Source organism: Natator depressus, chromosome 8, assembly GCF_965152275.1.
Source record: "Natator depressus isolate rNatDep1 chromosome 8, rNatDep2.hap1, whole genome shotgun sequence".
Classification (NCBI taxonomy): Eukaryota; Metazoa; Chordata; order Testudines; family Cheloniidae; genus Natator; species Natator depressus.
Window position 1 is genome coordinate 23,457,406 of NC_134241.1, and position 17,039 is coordinate 23,474,444.

General features: G+C 40.3%; 1 protein-coding gene across 2 annotated transcripts in view; it reads right to left on the reverse strand.

Annotated features, from left to right (window-relative positions):
* ATP10B (ATPase phospholipid transporting 10B (putative)) overlaps positions 1-16,395 on the reverse strand; it is a 76,935-nt gene extending 60,540 nt beyond the window's left edge. Inside the window, exons 1-2 of one of the 2 annotated variants that reach the window (XM_074960634.1) lie at positions 16,109-16,395; positions 14,955-15,149 (exon numbers count right to left, since the gene is read on the reverse strand). In XM_074960634.1, the coding sequence (XP_074816735.1) occupies positions 14,955-15,149; positions 16,109-16,383 (470 nt within the window). In that variant the 5' untranslated portion in view covers positions 16,384-16,395. Of the gene's footprint in view, positions 1-13,018; positions 13,710-14,954; positions 15,150-16,108 lie in introns of those variants that run through there. The other variant, XM_074960635.1, reaches the window with a different exon arrangement.
* Between the last annotated feature and the right edge of the window lie 644 nt (positions 16,396-17,039).

Consider the following 17,039-nt stretch of genomic DNA (forward strand, 5'->3'; position numbering starts at 1 on the left):
TATGGTCATGCACTTTTCTGCTGGGTTCTCTCCCGTCTTGGGATATGGGCTTCATTTACCACCCCAGATAGCCCAGAGGAATATTAACAGCTCTGAATGGTCAATGCTAAACTAATAATGCAGCAGCACATGACTGGAGCATTCCAGACACTGTAACTTGATTAAGCATCCTATAGGGTGAGATCAAAAGCACTCAGCGTTGCCTTAACTCTACTCCTATTGAAATCAAAGGGACTTTTACATTTGACTACAGTGGGAGTAGGGTTAGGTCAATGGTGAGTGCCTTTGAAAAACCCACCCTGGGCAGGCGTTAGACTCGCTGGGGTCCAGGGCAGAAACTAAGGAGTGGGGCCACACCCCGCCTCCCTTACCTGATCACTCACTGGATTTCTGCAACGTTTCTGAAGTCAAAGCCCAAGCCCCACTGCGCACGGTCCCCTGTGGCATGTGGCCCTGGGCAACTGCCCCGCTTGCTACTCACTAATGCTGGCTTTGAACCCACAAACACAGCCTACCAGGCATGAACCTAAGAGTTTCTGCAGCTTGATTCATTTTTAAAGTGCTATAAAAAAAGGCCATGGAGCCATGCCAGATATTTCATTCTGAGGTTCCTTTCATCTTTACATAAATATCTCACCAGTACTCCACTCAAGGCTTTTACAGAATTTAAATTTCATTTTAATTAAGAGAAGAATTGGTGTCTACACCAGACTTGGAGTCAGGACTCCTAGGATTCTATTCTATAGGTTTACTAGGGCTTACCTCTAACTAGATGATCTCTCGAGTTCTCTTCCAGCCCTATATTTCTTGGATTCTGTGACACCCTAGTTTTAAAAGTCAGCCTATTCCCATAACTGTTGCTTACTCTCTGTAACACTGTCCTCAATTCAACCATGATTTTAACAGCCAGCATGTCTCACGAACCCCAAGAGCTAGAAATAAATGTTTTACATAATCTGAAAAAATCTGAATGCCAAGAGTTCAGACAGGGTAAAGTACTGGCTCTAATACTCTTGACCTACTCAAAATTAGGTCAGAATTCAACTGGGAGGGGAAAAATGCAACAACAATCAGAAATACGTGATTATAATGTCTAATATCCCTCAAGCTATCAGGGTTAGTAGTGAATCCTACATCTGACTAGCAACAAGTATTAACTTATAGCTCTGAGCAGACACAAAATCTCAGGGCATATTAAAAAAAAAACCATGTCCCGGATGTTGAACCAATATAAAGTTTGCTCCACCTACAACACACATAATTACTACTGATTTTCACGAAGAAGATTTATTGTCTCAGAAGATAAATAATTCTGCAGCCCAATAAACTTGCTTACGTACTGACAGATAATTTATATATTATCTACCACTAGGTGTTTAAATACTTGTATCTAAAAAGGAAGAACATAAAATACTGCTACCCAGGAACGTCTTGATGCCAACACATACCATTTTCTGGTAACATTTTTGAATGCAATACAATTGTGCATCATTTCCTCATTGCATCCACTCCACATTATTGCTTAAAAACCTATCCTGTAAGAATCTTCGCAAACCCCTCTCAGTGAATACACTGGGTGTGAAATGCGTTTAAATATTGCTAAGTATTTATAGCAAAAATCGTTAATGGTTAAATCTTCCCTCATTTCTTCTTTTTCCCCCTTCTACTCCTATGCGCCACACACACTGCTGTTTTTTGTATCCTTCACCCATTTCTGACTTTGTGCTTTCTTTCATGCCATCCTGCATGCCCAGAAAACCTTCTCAATGAATAGACGTCAAGCTCTTTTTCTACTCTCAAAGAAAAAAAATACTTGCAACTTCTCAGAAAACTTCTAATTCACCCACCACCTTCTCAATCCCTTTGAATAGGAAGGAAATATTAGAGAGGATGTGGTAGTTGTTTTGGTCATTTTTATGATTATTTATCGTGTTTATTACACCCGTGCCTCAAGGCCAGCTGAAAACAGGGCCCCGCTGTGCTAGGCATTGCACAAATATAGAAGAAGAGACATCTGTCATGCTCCCATGAGCTTATACTCCAAATAGACATGACAGACAAAAGGAGGGGGAAAGGGATAGAACATATAAGCAAAGCAAACAATGCAATGGTGGCAAATGTCATGTCAGTTCTGTAATTTTGTTTTGTTATTTAAAATCCTTTCAGTGGGGCTTTGTTGGGATGTGTGAGAGGGAGATTAGTTAGCTGAAAAGACAAAGGGAGAGAGGAGGTGGGAAAAGTTTGCTACAAGAAGCCAAACAGCACAGAGGAGAGGATGTTCAGAGTGAAAAATGCAGGGATCAGTCCAATGACATCATCAGTGTCCACGGGTCCTTGCTCAAACTGAATCCAGAAAAGCACTGGCAGAAAGTAGTCATTGAGATAGAAAGTGCAGGGGGGAGTCAGCCAAAGGCCACACGGCTTGGGGATGAGGGATGTAGCATAGGTCCTAGTGTTCCCTTGTGTCTATCAGTTTGTCTCTTTTGCTTAGTTCTGGATCCAAGGGATCTTTGGGGCGGGAAGAGAGGTTGGGTGCTCTGCTCGGGCCCTATTTTGCTCCCCTCACACCCTGTGCAGCAGTACTGTTTTAAACTGCTTTCTGAAGCTGCTGTGCTGACTTCAGTGCTGCAGGAAGTGCTGTTTTCTTGAGCAACATTTATTTTTCAGAGTAGCAGCCGTGTTAGTCTGTATCAGCAAAAAGAACAGGAGTACTTGTGGCACCTTAGAGACGAACAAATTTATTAGAGCATAAGCTTTCGTGGGCTACAGCTCACTTCCTTGGATGCATAGAATGGAACATAAAATAAGAGATTATATATATATACACACACACACAGACATACAGATAAGTTGGAAGTTACCACACAAACTATGAGAGGCTAATTAGTTAAGATGAGCTATTACCAGCAGGAGAAAAAAACTTTTGTAGTGATAATCAAGATGGCCCATTTAGACAGTTGACAAGAAGGTGTGAGGATACTTAACTTAAGGAAATTATGCTGTAATAAATTTGTTCGTCTCTAAGGTGCCACAAGTACTCCTATTTATTTTTCAAGGATTTTGAGGCACGGACAGTCTGATCAGCAGTTGTCTCAGGGATTCCCCATTCACTACAAGGTGAAGGGGTCCATTTTGTATTTGGCAGTACAGATTTCCCTTGCTTGTGACAAACTCTGTTGTGATCACTAATTTCTTCCCTGGCTCCATCTCTTCAGAGTTGGAAAGTCTATTTCAAATTTGGCTAATCATTACCTAGAGCCAAATACTAGTCACATTTAATGAGCTCTGACTGAAAGTAGTATGAGTTGATCGGAGGGCTCTAGAACTGTTGCATAAGTAAAGATTTTGCAGATGCCCGATGACAAAGAAGAGCTCTCACCATCCTGCATAGTTATTGCATAAGTTTGCACTTGAACCCTGAACAAGTCTCATGCCACCAACACTGTAGTTTTCTGTTCTTATGCTTTATCTGGTATAGCACACTGGTGAACAGAGGTGATTTAATGGGGTGACGTAAAGGGCATTTATGAAACATCATGTTGTTGATTGTGGACAAGTTATTTAGTGCGATACCAGTTCAGCAATCCACTGGACCCACAGATGGACAGTGTTCTGCCAGTATCCTGAGTGTAAAGCCAAGGGCCTGGAGATCACATGGGGAGAATATCATGGCAGTCAGGAGGACTCTAAACTGTCTTTATAAACTCCTGACTCACTTCTTAAAGGCTTGTGTCTGTAAGGCATTAGTCGGCAATGGAGGTATACAGAGGTGCACTGCCCCAGCAAGACCTCTTGGAGGCATTGTGTTTCCAGGAGCACCTGGAGATCATGCTCACTACTGCCTTCCTTGCAGGGTGTGGCATGTGCCCCATTCACAGCTGGCTAGTCAGGGTAGAAGGGGAATAGGGCTATGAGTACACATTTCCCCCCACTTCATTTGGGGTGGGTAATGGAACTAGCAACACTAGCCAGGGAACAGTCCTTGAGCCTATGCAAGCCAGAGACCTGCAACTGTGGCTAGATCATGCACAGGGCGCAAGTTCTTACACCCTCATCCTCTGCACCCCTATGCACATCCACATAGGGGCCTGACAGAATCTGGCCCTACATGTTAATTCTGTTAGCACAGCTGTTCTCAGAAATCTCTCCCACCTGTGAAGCTGGTTGCTAAGAAATATTTCCTTGCTTACAGAGCTCTGCAACAATGAGCTGAAAGCCAAACCCTAAAAAGTCAATTCTATTTTAAGTTAAGCTGATGTTCAATGTTATTTATATATTAAAAAAATTAAAAGGTTCCATCCCAGCAACTCTGACAAATTGCTGCTTAAAAATATTTAAGCAGCTGAGCATTAAATGCTTCACAAAAGTGGGTACACGTATTAATAGGACACAAATGCTGAGTGACCTTTAACACTAACAGCATCTAACACCTTCCTGGTACAACTTTAGAATCTGTTTGTACAGATCATAAAAACAAAAGGACAGAGCAACCAACAGTAAGCAGATGACGTGTCATAACCTTTGCGAGACATACCTGGGCACAGAGCTAGAGACTGCTGCAATGCAGTCCTGTCGTTCTCTCTCTCCACCTCTTGTTTAATTCCAATATCTACCAAACTCTTTCCATTAATCTTGCTCACAAAGATCTTTAGAAAAGCCCAGCCCAATTACCTGACATCCAGAAGGGACCAAAGAGCCCAGGTAATTAAAAATAGCCTATTGAAAGAATGAACTTGTTTATGAATTACACAAAATTACAGGAAAGTTGTCTGAATAATAAAATTGTTGAGAGAGTAAACCGTCAGAAACAGCTGGGGATTAGAGCCTGATTAAAGCATTTACAATGCATAATGCCTTTCATCTTCAAGGAGCTTTAGAAACTTTAATTTTATGACACAGAGTATTATTTAACTCATTTTCAGAGGGGAAACTGTAAACTGCAGGAATGCCAAGTGATCTGCTCAAGGCCCCAAGGAGAGTCATTTTCAGAGCTGGGATTAGAATTCAGGAGTTCCTGGCTTCCAGGTCTGTTTTCTCACCACTAGACTCTTCCTCCCTTCCCTAGAGAATTAGATCTATTGAATGAATGTATTTGCTTTGTATCAAAAGACTATGTTTCCCAAAAAAGCATTTTACAGCACTACCTGTTATACAGTTGTTGCAGTGAAATTAACAAGTTTCTTCAGTACAAAGCATCAGGTATGTTTTAACACTTTGTAGTGCCTTCTCTATGGATACAAGGAAGGAAGGAGCTCTTTACAAGCAACCCCTCCCACCCCAACCGCCACCACCACCCCAGCTATCAGCTTTGAAACCACATAAGACCTTTCAAATGAAGCAGTTTCCTCTTAGTGATTCATGTAGACAGGGAGCAATGTCCATTTGCTATTCATGGATTTAAGTGCACAGCACAATATGAAGCTCCCATTGCTAAATAAACAGTGTCTTTGCAAATCTAGTCAGTTCTGGCAATGAACAAATACAAAGCGAACAATTATGCAATTTTAAAAACAACATGAGGTGATTTCTGATAGGTGGGGAACTTAACACCTGAGCTATTGCTTCCAGAAAGTGGTGTTAGGACATTGGAATCAGGAAAAGCAGCACCTGATTAAATAAATAAGAAAAGATGAGAGATGTCAGTGTGGAGTCTCTGCTCAGAGAGAGAGTTGAGGGGGTGGGGTACAGGAAGAACAGGAGTCTGTAGGCAAAAAAAGTTGAACAAAAAAAACAACCACCAGGCCTGGATTTTTCAAAATTAGGGGTTTTCAACAGAGTCATTCTTGCTCCCACCTCCCGCTGATGGGCCTGCATCTCTCATGCTTTTCTCTTCCTCCCAAGTTGTCCCAAAGGCCCACCCAGCAGTCAGCCAACAGCAATCCATTGTGCCCTGGGCCACGGTTACTGTCTGCTGCTCTGACCTCTTTTCCACTGACGCAACCATGGATCAAAGGTCCTTTCTCAATCTGTATCTGAGAAGAAAGGTTCATAAAAAAAGAGAGTGGCTGAAAATTGTTGGATATGGGGACATGAATAAATTATTTACATTGTGTCAACAATGTTCTCTCAGTTTATTTCTTGGATTCAAACAAGACTGGGATTTCCAAACCAAGACTGGGATAGGGAAGAAGGTGAAGGGGCGCAAATGGGTATGAAGAAAAAATTACATTAATCTGTCCAAGTGGAGACAAATCAAAGCTAGCCACACTGGAGCACTGTAATAGCAAGCCTTTACCTTGAGGGTGCCCCTGTGCCCCTCAATAGGACGTTGCAAGGGTCATTGCCTCTAGTGCCCCCTCTTGATCACCTCCGCCCGCTGGCCAGGTCAAATTTACGTTCAGTCCCCTTTCAGGGTAACAAAGGTCCAACTTTTAAGTTAATAACCACACTAGTAATTCTTATGCCTCTCTTGGGCTACTCAGAAGTTCTCTGCTTTTGCCCCTATTCCTGAGCCCTGCAGAGCTTTTTCTCTGTGCTTCTTCTAATCAGAAGTTTCCCTCACTGCCTCCATTCCCTGGGGACTCTGGCCAATTCCATTAGAGATCTCCCTGATCCTGACAGGCCCTATTTCAGAGTCCTTTCTACACTAACCTGACCTGCTTTCTGTGTGTCTCCTCCAACCTGACTTCCCCAGGTCATTCCCTGACAAGGTAACTTCTCTTGCTCCACTCTCCTGGGTCTCTTCCTTAGCATGAGTTCACAGCCGTGTTTAAGTACTCTTCTCCCTGGTCCCCTGCAACTGGAGACAGTCATAATTAAGACTCCATCACATTCAGCTGTGGGATAGCTGTCTGGTCACAGGCAAGGCTGAGCCTGGCTTGCCTTAAAAGGCCAGCCAGTCAGCCACGGGCACAAACAAGAGGATTTATCTGAGAGTCCTTCTGAAATAGTCATCTAGTCAATTCCCTGAAAGGAAGAGTCCTCAACTATTCATCATTCACAACTTCCAAACCATGTGTATTTTGCTTCCCAAAGTCAGCTGCTTTTTTTCTCCTGTGACTGCATCACCCTTGACTCCTTTGTTCCTCCCCCGCAGAATCTTTTGCAGCCTTTTAAAAAGCCTTTTTCCCAGTCCTCCAGCAAAATGCTGAACAGTACACCTTTTTAAACATTTACTGTGCCACATTTGGACCAAAGCAGACATTTTCATTTATCACATATACATTTGATAACATTCCACATTTTAAAACTATATCAAGAAGCATCATCTGTAGCTTCTGATTGAAATTGTAATCAAGTCTACATTCGTCGATGCTATATAGTCAGTAAACAGAATTACTGCAGTTGTTTATTCTTGGTAGGTTATCTTTGCAAACAGAGAAAAACAGAAAAAAAATTCAACAAAAGAACAGTCCAGCAAGAAAGTAGCTAGATCTCCATGCTGCTTCATTCATTGGCTACTCTCACAACATTGTCACCAGGGTCTCTGTTAGAGTTGCATATAAGTGATTTTTGTGAGGCTGACACGTCTGCTTGGAAAGAAGAGTCCTACTTGTTTCCCAGGGGCCAATTCTGTACCAATCTTTCAGTCACTACATTCTTAGACTGGATTCATACCTGTGACCTAGAGGTGAAAGTTCTGTACATCATTTGCAGTTTGTGCAGCCAGATAAGTCCTATTTTGCAAAGAGAGATGTATGTTCCTTGTAATTGGAAACTCTTAGGATTGGCCTTGAATGATAAGCTAGCAAGGTAACAATGAACACCCTTGATATTGCAATGACATGCAATTTTCTAGAAGCTAACAAAGTATGCAGTTAAAATAATCCTACTGTCTGGGGAGTGAATGTTCTTAATGCCACAAAAGGACCCTATGTTCTACTTGATAAAATAATCTATTGCCTCCTACCATGGGCACTATTCTCTCAATGCTAAAAGCTGCCTATATTCTTAACTTATGGACTAAAAATACCAAGTCTGTACTGACTTAAAACAGGTACTAGTCAGGAATACTTTATCATCATATACATATATTTTTTGATTTACCTGATTTGGTCAGAATCCATTTTGAAAACAATGAGCCAGATCAAATTAAATGGATTTATTTATTTTGCAAAAAGCATTTTTGACTGTTGTTCAAACTTCACTGTCCAGTAACTTTGAGGTTCATTTTCTTAACGGTGCTTTCATTTGACAGTTTTCTGATTTCACACCTCAATGTTTTTGGTGCCAGGTTTTTTTGTATTAGCACCGAGAGCAGAATGCTGCTGCTAGGATACTGTCTGACAGCAGATGGAGTGAGCACGTCACTTAAAGCTCAGCTACTTAATGATTGCTAATCAGATTCTGCATTAGCTTCCAGTTGCTCCTATTGACCTGTAAAGCCTTTGGGAAGCTCAGTCCAAACCACCTCTGTCACCTCCTGACACGCCCAAGCACAATTCTGAGGGCACCGGACTGTGGCCTGCTGCTTGTCTCCTAGTAGCATCTCAATAAGCTGTTCACCCATTGTTTCAGCCACTGAGCACCTTCTCTGTGGCATTCCTTGCCATGATGTCAGGGATTCTGCTGTTCATTAAACCAGAAACATAGACTCCCATTTGCCCTTTGCCTTTAGTCATTAGTTTGGTGTTGCAGTCTGCTAAAGTACCACACACGGGTTTTTTTTTGGTGAAGCAAAAAATCTGATAGATACAATAATGCGATAGACCTTGAAGATGATGTTATTAAAGCCGTGCACAAACAGGTGATGGCATTAATAATGTTATGGCAGGTGTTAATTTAAAGAAGCCAAGGATCATGACTACAGTAATGTGCATTGACTGGCAACGAGAATTGCTAACTCACTGCTCCTTGATTTGCAGTGCTGTAGCTTGGGCCTAACCAAAGTAAATGTTGATAATCTGAAGTTCTTTTAAGTTTAGTCAGCTGAGCAGGTTAGATATTCCTTTACCACATAGTCAACAGGCTCTCCACGGTATGAATTCAATTTTTAATTTTTCCTTCACAACTTTGATACCATTGGTTTCAATAAGTTGCTTGGCAGCACACAACACAGACCTCATTTATTATGATTCTAGAGCCACCTTCACAACTTGCTAGAAGCCCCAAAAGTGCATGTAGCTTGCATAACAGGGGCACGTTGTATGTATCCACCCACACCATACAGGTCTGAAAATTCCAAGAGAATCTAAGTTTTACCTAGACAGTTTTTAAACAATAGTAGAATGGACCTATATTAGCTAACTAGTATCTCTTTGTTTTTGGTATACCCTTTCAGTATGCAAGATGCTAAATCAGTAACACTCAACCTGAGATTTTAGAGCAGTGTGCAGCTCTTGTAGAATTATGGATTTCTTTTGTGCTTCTCGGGCATATGAGCGGAGCACCAATCACAGGAGTGCTCACCACACTGGCACATCAGGCAAAGTGGTTAGTTATAAGCAAACAGGATTTGTTAGTATCCCTCCCTGGTGCCCTCAGTATCTGGGAAAAAAGGATACAAAGAGGGAGGAGAGAGTAGATATTACATCAAATGGAATTACAGATTCATGAGATAATCATGGAGTGATGTTCTGACATGGCACCAATATTTGATGACACTAAGTTGCAATGGGGGATCTTCATGAGATGAGCACTAAAATATGATGTCAGAATTATCTTTCTGCAGTTAATGTAAAATTTCAAATGGATGTATATGCTTTTATTTTATAAACTTCAAATTTTAAGATGATTCATGCTTAAATTATATTTCATGTCCTCATGCCTTATGAGCACGATACTAGGCAAAACCCATCATCAGTGTGGCATGCTCATGTGTTGACTGGGATGAGAGGGTAGGAGATCCTGCATGTGGGCAATCTGTGTATATGCCACAACAAGAAGGCCTCACTGGAGTGTAGAAAGCCAGTTGTCTGGTATTGCTCTTGCTATGGCCAACAATGCAAGAATAGTCACCAACAGGTGGAAAAGGAAAAGTCAGTGAGAATTTTGCCTGAGTAAGGACGGAGTAAAAACCACATCAGGACTCCAGGATTTGTCCCCTACAATGTAACGTTTAAAGCAAATGAAATACTGATTTTCCTTCAAAGCAGCAAATATAGCAAAATTCACATTACAGCAAAGTTTTCCAGTAGCCTGCAGTGTCCTGTTACTTGACTTGATGAACAAATGAGCTCTACAGCACTTCAGGGTTTACTGTCATGGTTGTATGTCCAATGTTTAGTGCAGATGTAGAAATTTTGAAACTTGCTTTTAAAGCTGATGCTAAGTAAATTTGAGAGTCACATAGACAGCTACCCTGTGTTTATCATAATGCAGTCATTCAGTGAATCAGCAGAGAAACAGCTGGTGGATGCTTGTGGAACCTAGACAGAAATCCCTAGGGATTGAAAGTGACACAACGGCACTCCAGTTTCAGTCTCTTTGTGTATACAGCAGGCTCACATATGTACTCTATGCAGAGTGTATAACTATGCTTTCCTGGATTATTATAGATCATTGCTCTTACTGGGTGAAAGGATACCACCACCTTTTGCCTAGGACTTTTGCTATTTGAAATTAATTGCTCATCTCCTCCTGCCTCTTTTGTGTGTGTGTGGGGGGGGGGGAGGGGGAAGGGGGTTGGAGATTGGGGGGGTGGAAGAGGATTGAACCATACCATTATTAGTTTGGAATACCACATTCAGTTCTAGGCCCCTATCTCAGAAAGATGATGACAAACTGGAGGGAGTTCAGGGAAGAGCAACTAAAATGGTGAGGGGCTGGAGGAACTGACCTATGAGAAAAGATGAAATGAGTGAATGCAGCATATCTTTGCCAGGACATAGCTGGGAGTGTGGGGAAGGGACTTTGATCACAAATATTTAAAGGATATAATTAAATACTGAGGATAAAGAAATGAATTAATCAGGCTTATACAAAGGAGTACAGCTAGAAGAAATTGAATGCAATTAAGACAGAGAAAATATAAGCTGAGTATCACAGATGACTTCCTGATAATGAAATTTAGAACTAGGCAGAAAATGTATATGTAGGAGAATCCTGTACTGGCACAGGGAATGGAGGTGACTACAGATAGGTCTGTTCAATCTGCAATTAGATTATTAACTTTTTAATTTATCTGGTGATACAGTTTATAAACAACAATTACTGTGATTCTGTGAACCTGCAGCCTATAGGTGGCAAGCCTCCATAACCAATTACTAAGCCCATAAGCCAGCCAACAGAGCCTAAAACACTCTTCAATGACTACTGCCCTCTCTCCTGTTCACAGCTGAGTCTTATTTAAATACGCTACTAGAAAAGGTTATCTCTTACCAGTCCTGACTTGACATGTCAGTTTACCTCAGTTAAAAAAGGCAAAATGAAAAGGGCCATGTTACAAGATGCTCTATTTAAATTCACTAGCCGCTCCCGTGATCTGAGTAAAGGCAAGATGGGAGATTCCCCCACCAATCTCCGAGCAAGTTTTTAGAAAAGCATCTTTCTATCAGAGATGAAAAAAACAGAATTCTGCCCTCATAGTTCCATTAAAACTGGGAACCAGAATTCATTATGTTGAAGTCTGAAACAACAGAGATAACACAGTCTCCAATTCAATTTCTCCTAAGGTAATACTGTAAATCTGATTAACCATTCACCTTTAGATGGGAGATCAGTTACTGTATTAAAAGAGAATGCTTTACTGCAACAAGATTATAATTCAGTTTTACAAGGCTTCCAGTGTCTAGAAAAAGAGTTTCACCCATGGTACAAAATAACGTATGACAGATGAGTCATAGGGAAGAAAAGAAAACTAGGAGACACCAAGCTCCTCCGTGAAAGTGCAGCTAACAAGAAGAACAAGAAATGTCAGCTTCCCAAAAAATTAAAGTTATTCATAGTAATTACAGCACATAACAAGTCTGATGGTAGTTGTATTATCTACCATTTTTTCCAGGAGAAGGGAACCTCTATTATCCTGAAGACACCCCACTCCCTCTGGCTTTACACTTCCTTTAAGGCCACAAATATCTGTTGAAAGACAACGGGAAAGGGCTCTTTTCAGAGCCCTCTGACATCACTGCAAACCAAAACAACACAACATATTGCGATAGCCCAATGACTATTTTTAATGCTTGATGGACTACGTATCCCATGGCTGGAGAAAAAGTGAGCCAGAGGCATGATGTTGTCGTCCGCAAAGCATTCACAGGTCTATCTGTAAGTTGACAGACATTTTTCATACACAAAAAAAGTTAAAAACATATACTGGATCTTTGGGAAAACCACAGGCACAGAATTTTCAAGGAACACAAAGACAGTTCATTGCTGTACTAAGGTTTCTAGGTTCAGAAAGAACATAGAGCAATACAAAATGGCACAAGAGGAAGGGTAAAGAGCAGAAAACAACTTCTGTGCTTTCCCCATTTAGCACTTAGAATTAGCCATCTCTGGTAAATGGTTTTCAGAAGCAATTTATCATGCTTCTTTTATTCAAAAGAGAGATAATTAAGATTTCCTGCACAGACTCACTCAGCTAATACCTAGCGTATTTGTTATTTCTCTCTCTCGGTTGTCTTTGTCTGAGCAAATGTAAAATTAAACAAAACAAAAATAACTTTTTATCATTGTCTTACCTATAAAGAGTCAATATTTTTTCATTACCTCTGTTACAATGTGTCATTTTCCTAAGAGTGAAAATACTATCATTGCTACAGTTCGAAGGAAAACAGAAAGCAGCAATTCTGCAGGCAATACGGGAAACTGGGATCATGAACAATTTTGGTGGTGGGAGAGAGAAACTTTTTAGATAAGGTCACACTCTTTATGAACTTCAGAAATTAGTGTTTTCTTAGTCAATCTAGTAGGATGATCATCTTAATTTCCCCTTATAAGGCATTAGTTGTAAAGTTTGTTTTGTGGGACCCCTTTATTTTAGCTATCAAATACACAAATTCATTGGTTTCCTCTGTGGAAGACCTTGTTCCCCAGTAGTTATTTTTTCCCCCCAGAGACTCCTTCATTTTTTAAGATGCTTCTGAAAAATATTGAGGGAATTTTTGGTTTACATTGAAAAAGCGTACGATTTATTTACCTGCTGTAAACGAGGCAGACCATATTATTGATCTCTTTGTCCAACTGGTATCTCCGAAAGTCCTCCCAGGCATCTTTAACTGCTGTAATAGCCATTATAACACAAATTGGGATCACAGAAACTGCTGGTTGAAAAGCATTTACTATTGGCACAAAGTTCAATGCTGCAATGGCCACAAAATATAAGTTGGCAAAGCGGTGAAACTGTTCAAAGATATTCTTTGGGATGAAGGATAGGAGAGTGTATTTGGTGGTCTTGATTTTATTACAGTCGTAATGTCTGTTTGGGTTCTCTTTCCACTTGCAGCTTGCAAAGGGCAAGTTGGATACGACCACCCATTTATTTTCTTTTTGCTTCTTTCTTTTCTTTCCTTTTCCTCTCTTCTCTGACTCCTCATTTTGTGTCCCAGAATCTGAAGCAGCATGTTGGCAGCAAGCTTTCTTGAAAAAAAGTTTTTCCCTTATGATCTTCATAGAACAGCAGCCTAGAGCATATTTCCTGGACATCTTACCTCCCCTTTAAAAATGTCGTTTCAAGTAATAATAAAGATAAGGTACAGTGGTTTAAATAATCCAGAAGAATGCAAAGCAGTGGAATGAGGATTTGAGTTTCCCTGAAACGACTGCTGTCTTTCTCTTGATGGAAAGCTACACCTGTTGGAATACAGACGTCACAGGAATAGGTAGTATCCTCCTAGAAACCAGTTCTGCCACTGTCAGACAGGATGACTCTGGGTCCTAAAGTCTCCCCCGTTGCAAGTCACTGATGACAAAAGCACTGCTGAAATGTGCTGTTGTTTGTGTTACTATACTTCCTGAAGCTTGTGCCAGGCAAATCTTCTTTCTGCATATTATTATAGTGGGTGGATAATTTTGAAGTCATGCTCAGTCCTCTTCTTGAGGCTTTTCTAAAACACTCTTTTTAAAGATGTTAGAAGCTAAAACTATTGCCAGTAAGTTAGTTCAAAGGGGAAGCCCTGATCTCACTGAAGTCAATGGAAGGCTGCAATTGACTTAAATAGTGCCAGGACTTCATCTCCTAAAACTATCCCGATCTGCCATTTGCTTTTGTCTCTACAGAACCAAGTTTAAGAGAGGAAAAAAAATCTCTTGACCAAAGGACTACACAATGTAATCAACCTCTTTTAATGCAAGTTTACCACCTTGTCATGTAGTCCCATCAATTGTGGCAAGCTAAGAAGGGTCTAGTCAGGGCACTTAGACAAGAGACTTCTGATGCTGTAAGAAGTATTGCTGGTGATTAAGAAGGTAGTAGAAGCCATTCTCTTCCCTCTGAATCAGTACTGGCAAATGCCCCAGAACAAATGTAAAGGGTATCATACTTCTGGAGGTGCGGTCATTCACATGAAATTTGGAGGGACTGGCCACCTTTGGTTATTGGAGATCTGATGGCAGAGACGAAGTGTTAACACTTATGTCCTGGTCACATTCCGGTCAACCTACGAAATTTCCCACTCTGGTTTCAGTTGGATAAAATATTCTTCCCTTCCTGTTGCCAATGAGCAGTGTTATGCCATGCTGTTAAGCAGCTGCAATGTTCTGTTCCAGGGTTGGCTGCATTTCAATGGTGGGTGAAGGATCCTCACCATCCCTAAAGGTCCTTTACCTACTGAGAAGGAGTGTTGAGCCTTAATTATTTGGTATTGGTAAAGTGGGTGGAAAACTTTAAGAGAAAAATGCTATAGGTTATTGACATCAGTCTGGGCTAAAATTATTTCCCTAGCTTTTTCCCATTCATATAATTAGGAATGAGTCCCTATATAAAAACCTTTCCAAATTTATTAATTTCACTTATTGTGATCAAATGGGAAAATATTGCAAAATAATGTGGTTAAATTGCACATATATGTAATGTAAAGTAAAAACAAATGTAATGTAATGTAATGTAAAAACAGTCATTGTTTCATTCCACTTACTCATCATATGCTTTGGTTTTAGAGGAGTTTATCGCCTTATCAAATCTGTATCTCCTGCAGTCTTCAGTGCCATCCTTAACCATGATTACTAGCAGCACCACACCCAAAGGTAGCATCGTGATCTCCCTATGGAAAACTTCCACTTGTGGGAACCAGTTTAGGATGACCAGGAAGAAGAAATAGAGATTAGCCAACCTGAGAAGGTCAAAAACAAATGACAATAGCCAGAAATTAAAGGTGTCCTTTCCTGATTCACATCACTGTTTGTAGGTCAAAACAGCGCTCTCTCTCAGACACACACACAATTCTCCTTCTCCCTTCCTTCCCCAGTAAAGGACAGAATATTTCCTGACTACATTGTGATGTCTCCATTCCTTATGAGGATTCTATAGGAGATATATTTTCATAACATTAAAAAGAATTTCATTTGTGTATTATACCACTGTTTAAATCCAGAAACCTAAAAACTGTTTACCTCATGACGTCCCTCACATCCAGGTTCCCATATTTGCATTCATTTGTCATTCAAGGATTGCCAACTTTAAAAAGCAACAAAGTATTTAAAACTCATATTCAGAAATGTATGGGATTGTTTTTACAAGCAACAGACTAGGCCCTCTATGAATTTACAGACATAAGGTAAACAAAAAGATAGGCCAAACCATGGGATGACAGAACCTGGCACCATATTGCAGAATGTTTATTTCAAAGTGAAAGATGGATGGGCAAATTTCATCTATCGTGATCAGAATGGCATTTCCCACTGGCTGCCTTTGGCAGGATTCTTCATGCCAAGGTCACTAGTCCTACAACCAGTAGTTGATGGGAAAGACTGAGCCACACAAGCAACTCAGCTCTGACCACCCTTTATGGACAAGTTCTATATAACTTAATATTGATGACATCAATGTGCTTATGCAAAAATTAACATAATTTTATAAAATTACGCTAAAATCCTATAGAATCTAAGAGAATAATTTGCTTTCAGCATGCTGTTTTGAGCCCTTTGTGTAATTCTAAATCAGAGATCTTAATTCTCTTATAGGATTATTCAAAAACCTATAGAAACTTTACACATTTTTATCAAAGATCACTTATGATGGGACAGATCTTAAAGCTGATCAATCATTTCCTTAGTTTTGGCAAGTATATACCTGTGAAACTGTTCAAAGAGGTTTCTAGGCAAAAAGGAGAGCAAGGTGTATTTCGTGGTCTGTATCCCATTTCCAGAATAAAATCTAGAAACCTTCTCCCAATCTTTCTGAAGTCTCTTATTGTTGGGAAACACAATCCTCCATTTGTTCAAGTTGTATCTCAGCCTCTTTCTGACAGAAGACAGCAGAGGTGTTGATTCCGAATGAGTCCAGGCGGAACCTTCGGCAGCCAGCCGCTGACAACGATACAAAGCTGAGTCCACTGACAAAGCCATCCACAGTAGCAAGGTACGGCTGAAAGAGAAATGCATTACAAGGACTGAAAACCAATTCCATTATGGTAACAAATTCACTTTGTGTCTTGCCAGTGATGGTTTTAAAGCAGCAAACAATACAATTCAGCATATTACCTGTTCAGCTTCATGCTCAGTGCTTTCTGTACAGAAGTTAACTAGTACAACAAAAATATTTAATATGGAAAAAATCCATTTCTAACTTTATGCAAAAAATGCTTTATGAGCTGTGTGTTCTAACTGTGAGTTAATGCAAATAAGGCAGATTCAAGCTGATTGTTCACAATTTAAACTTCCAAGTCTATATCATTTCTTTATCTATATCATTTTATCTTTATCCAAGTCTATATCATTTTCTTTAATCAAACTGCCACAACCAAAGCTGTTTGGTAGTTTTTCTTTGACTGCCTCAGACTTTTGCATGATGGTTTTGTCTGTTCATGTTCTTGTACAAAGGTGATTGGCTCAGGTGCTGAATCTTAAAGGCACGCACAAAGACTATGATGAGAATGAACTGCATGGTCATTTTAAATTCATTTACATTCACAAAAGGAAAAAACATTCTTTAATCTCCATAGAAATCTGATTCAAATGCAGAACTCAACAAGCAACAATGGGCATTTTTCTGGTTGGATAGA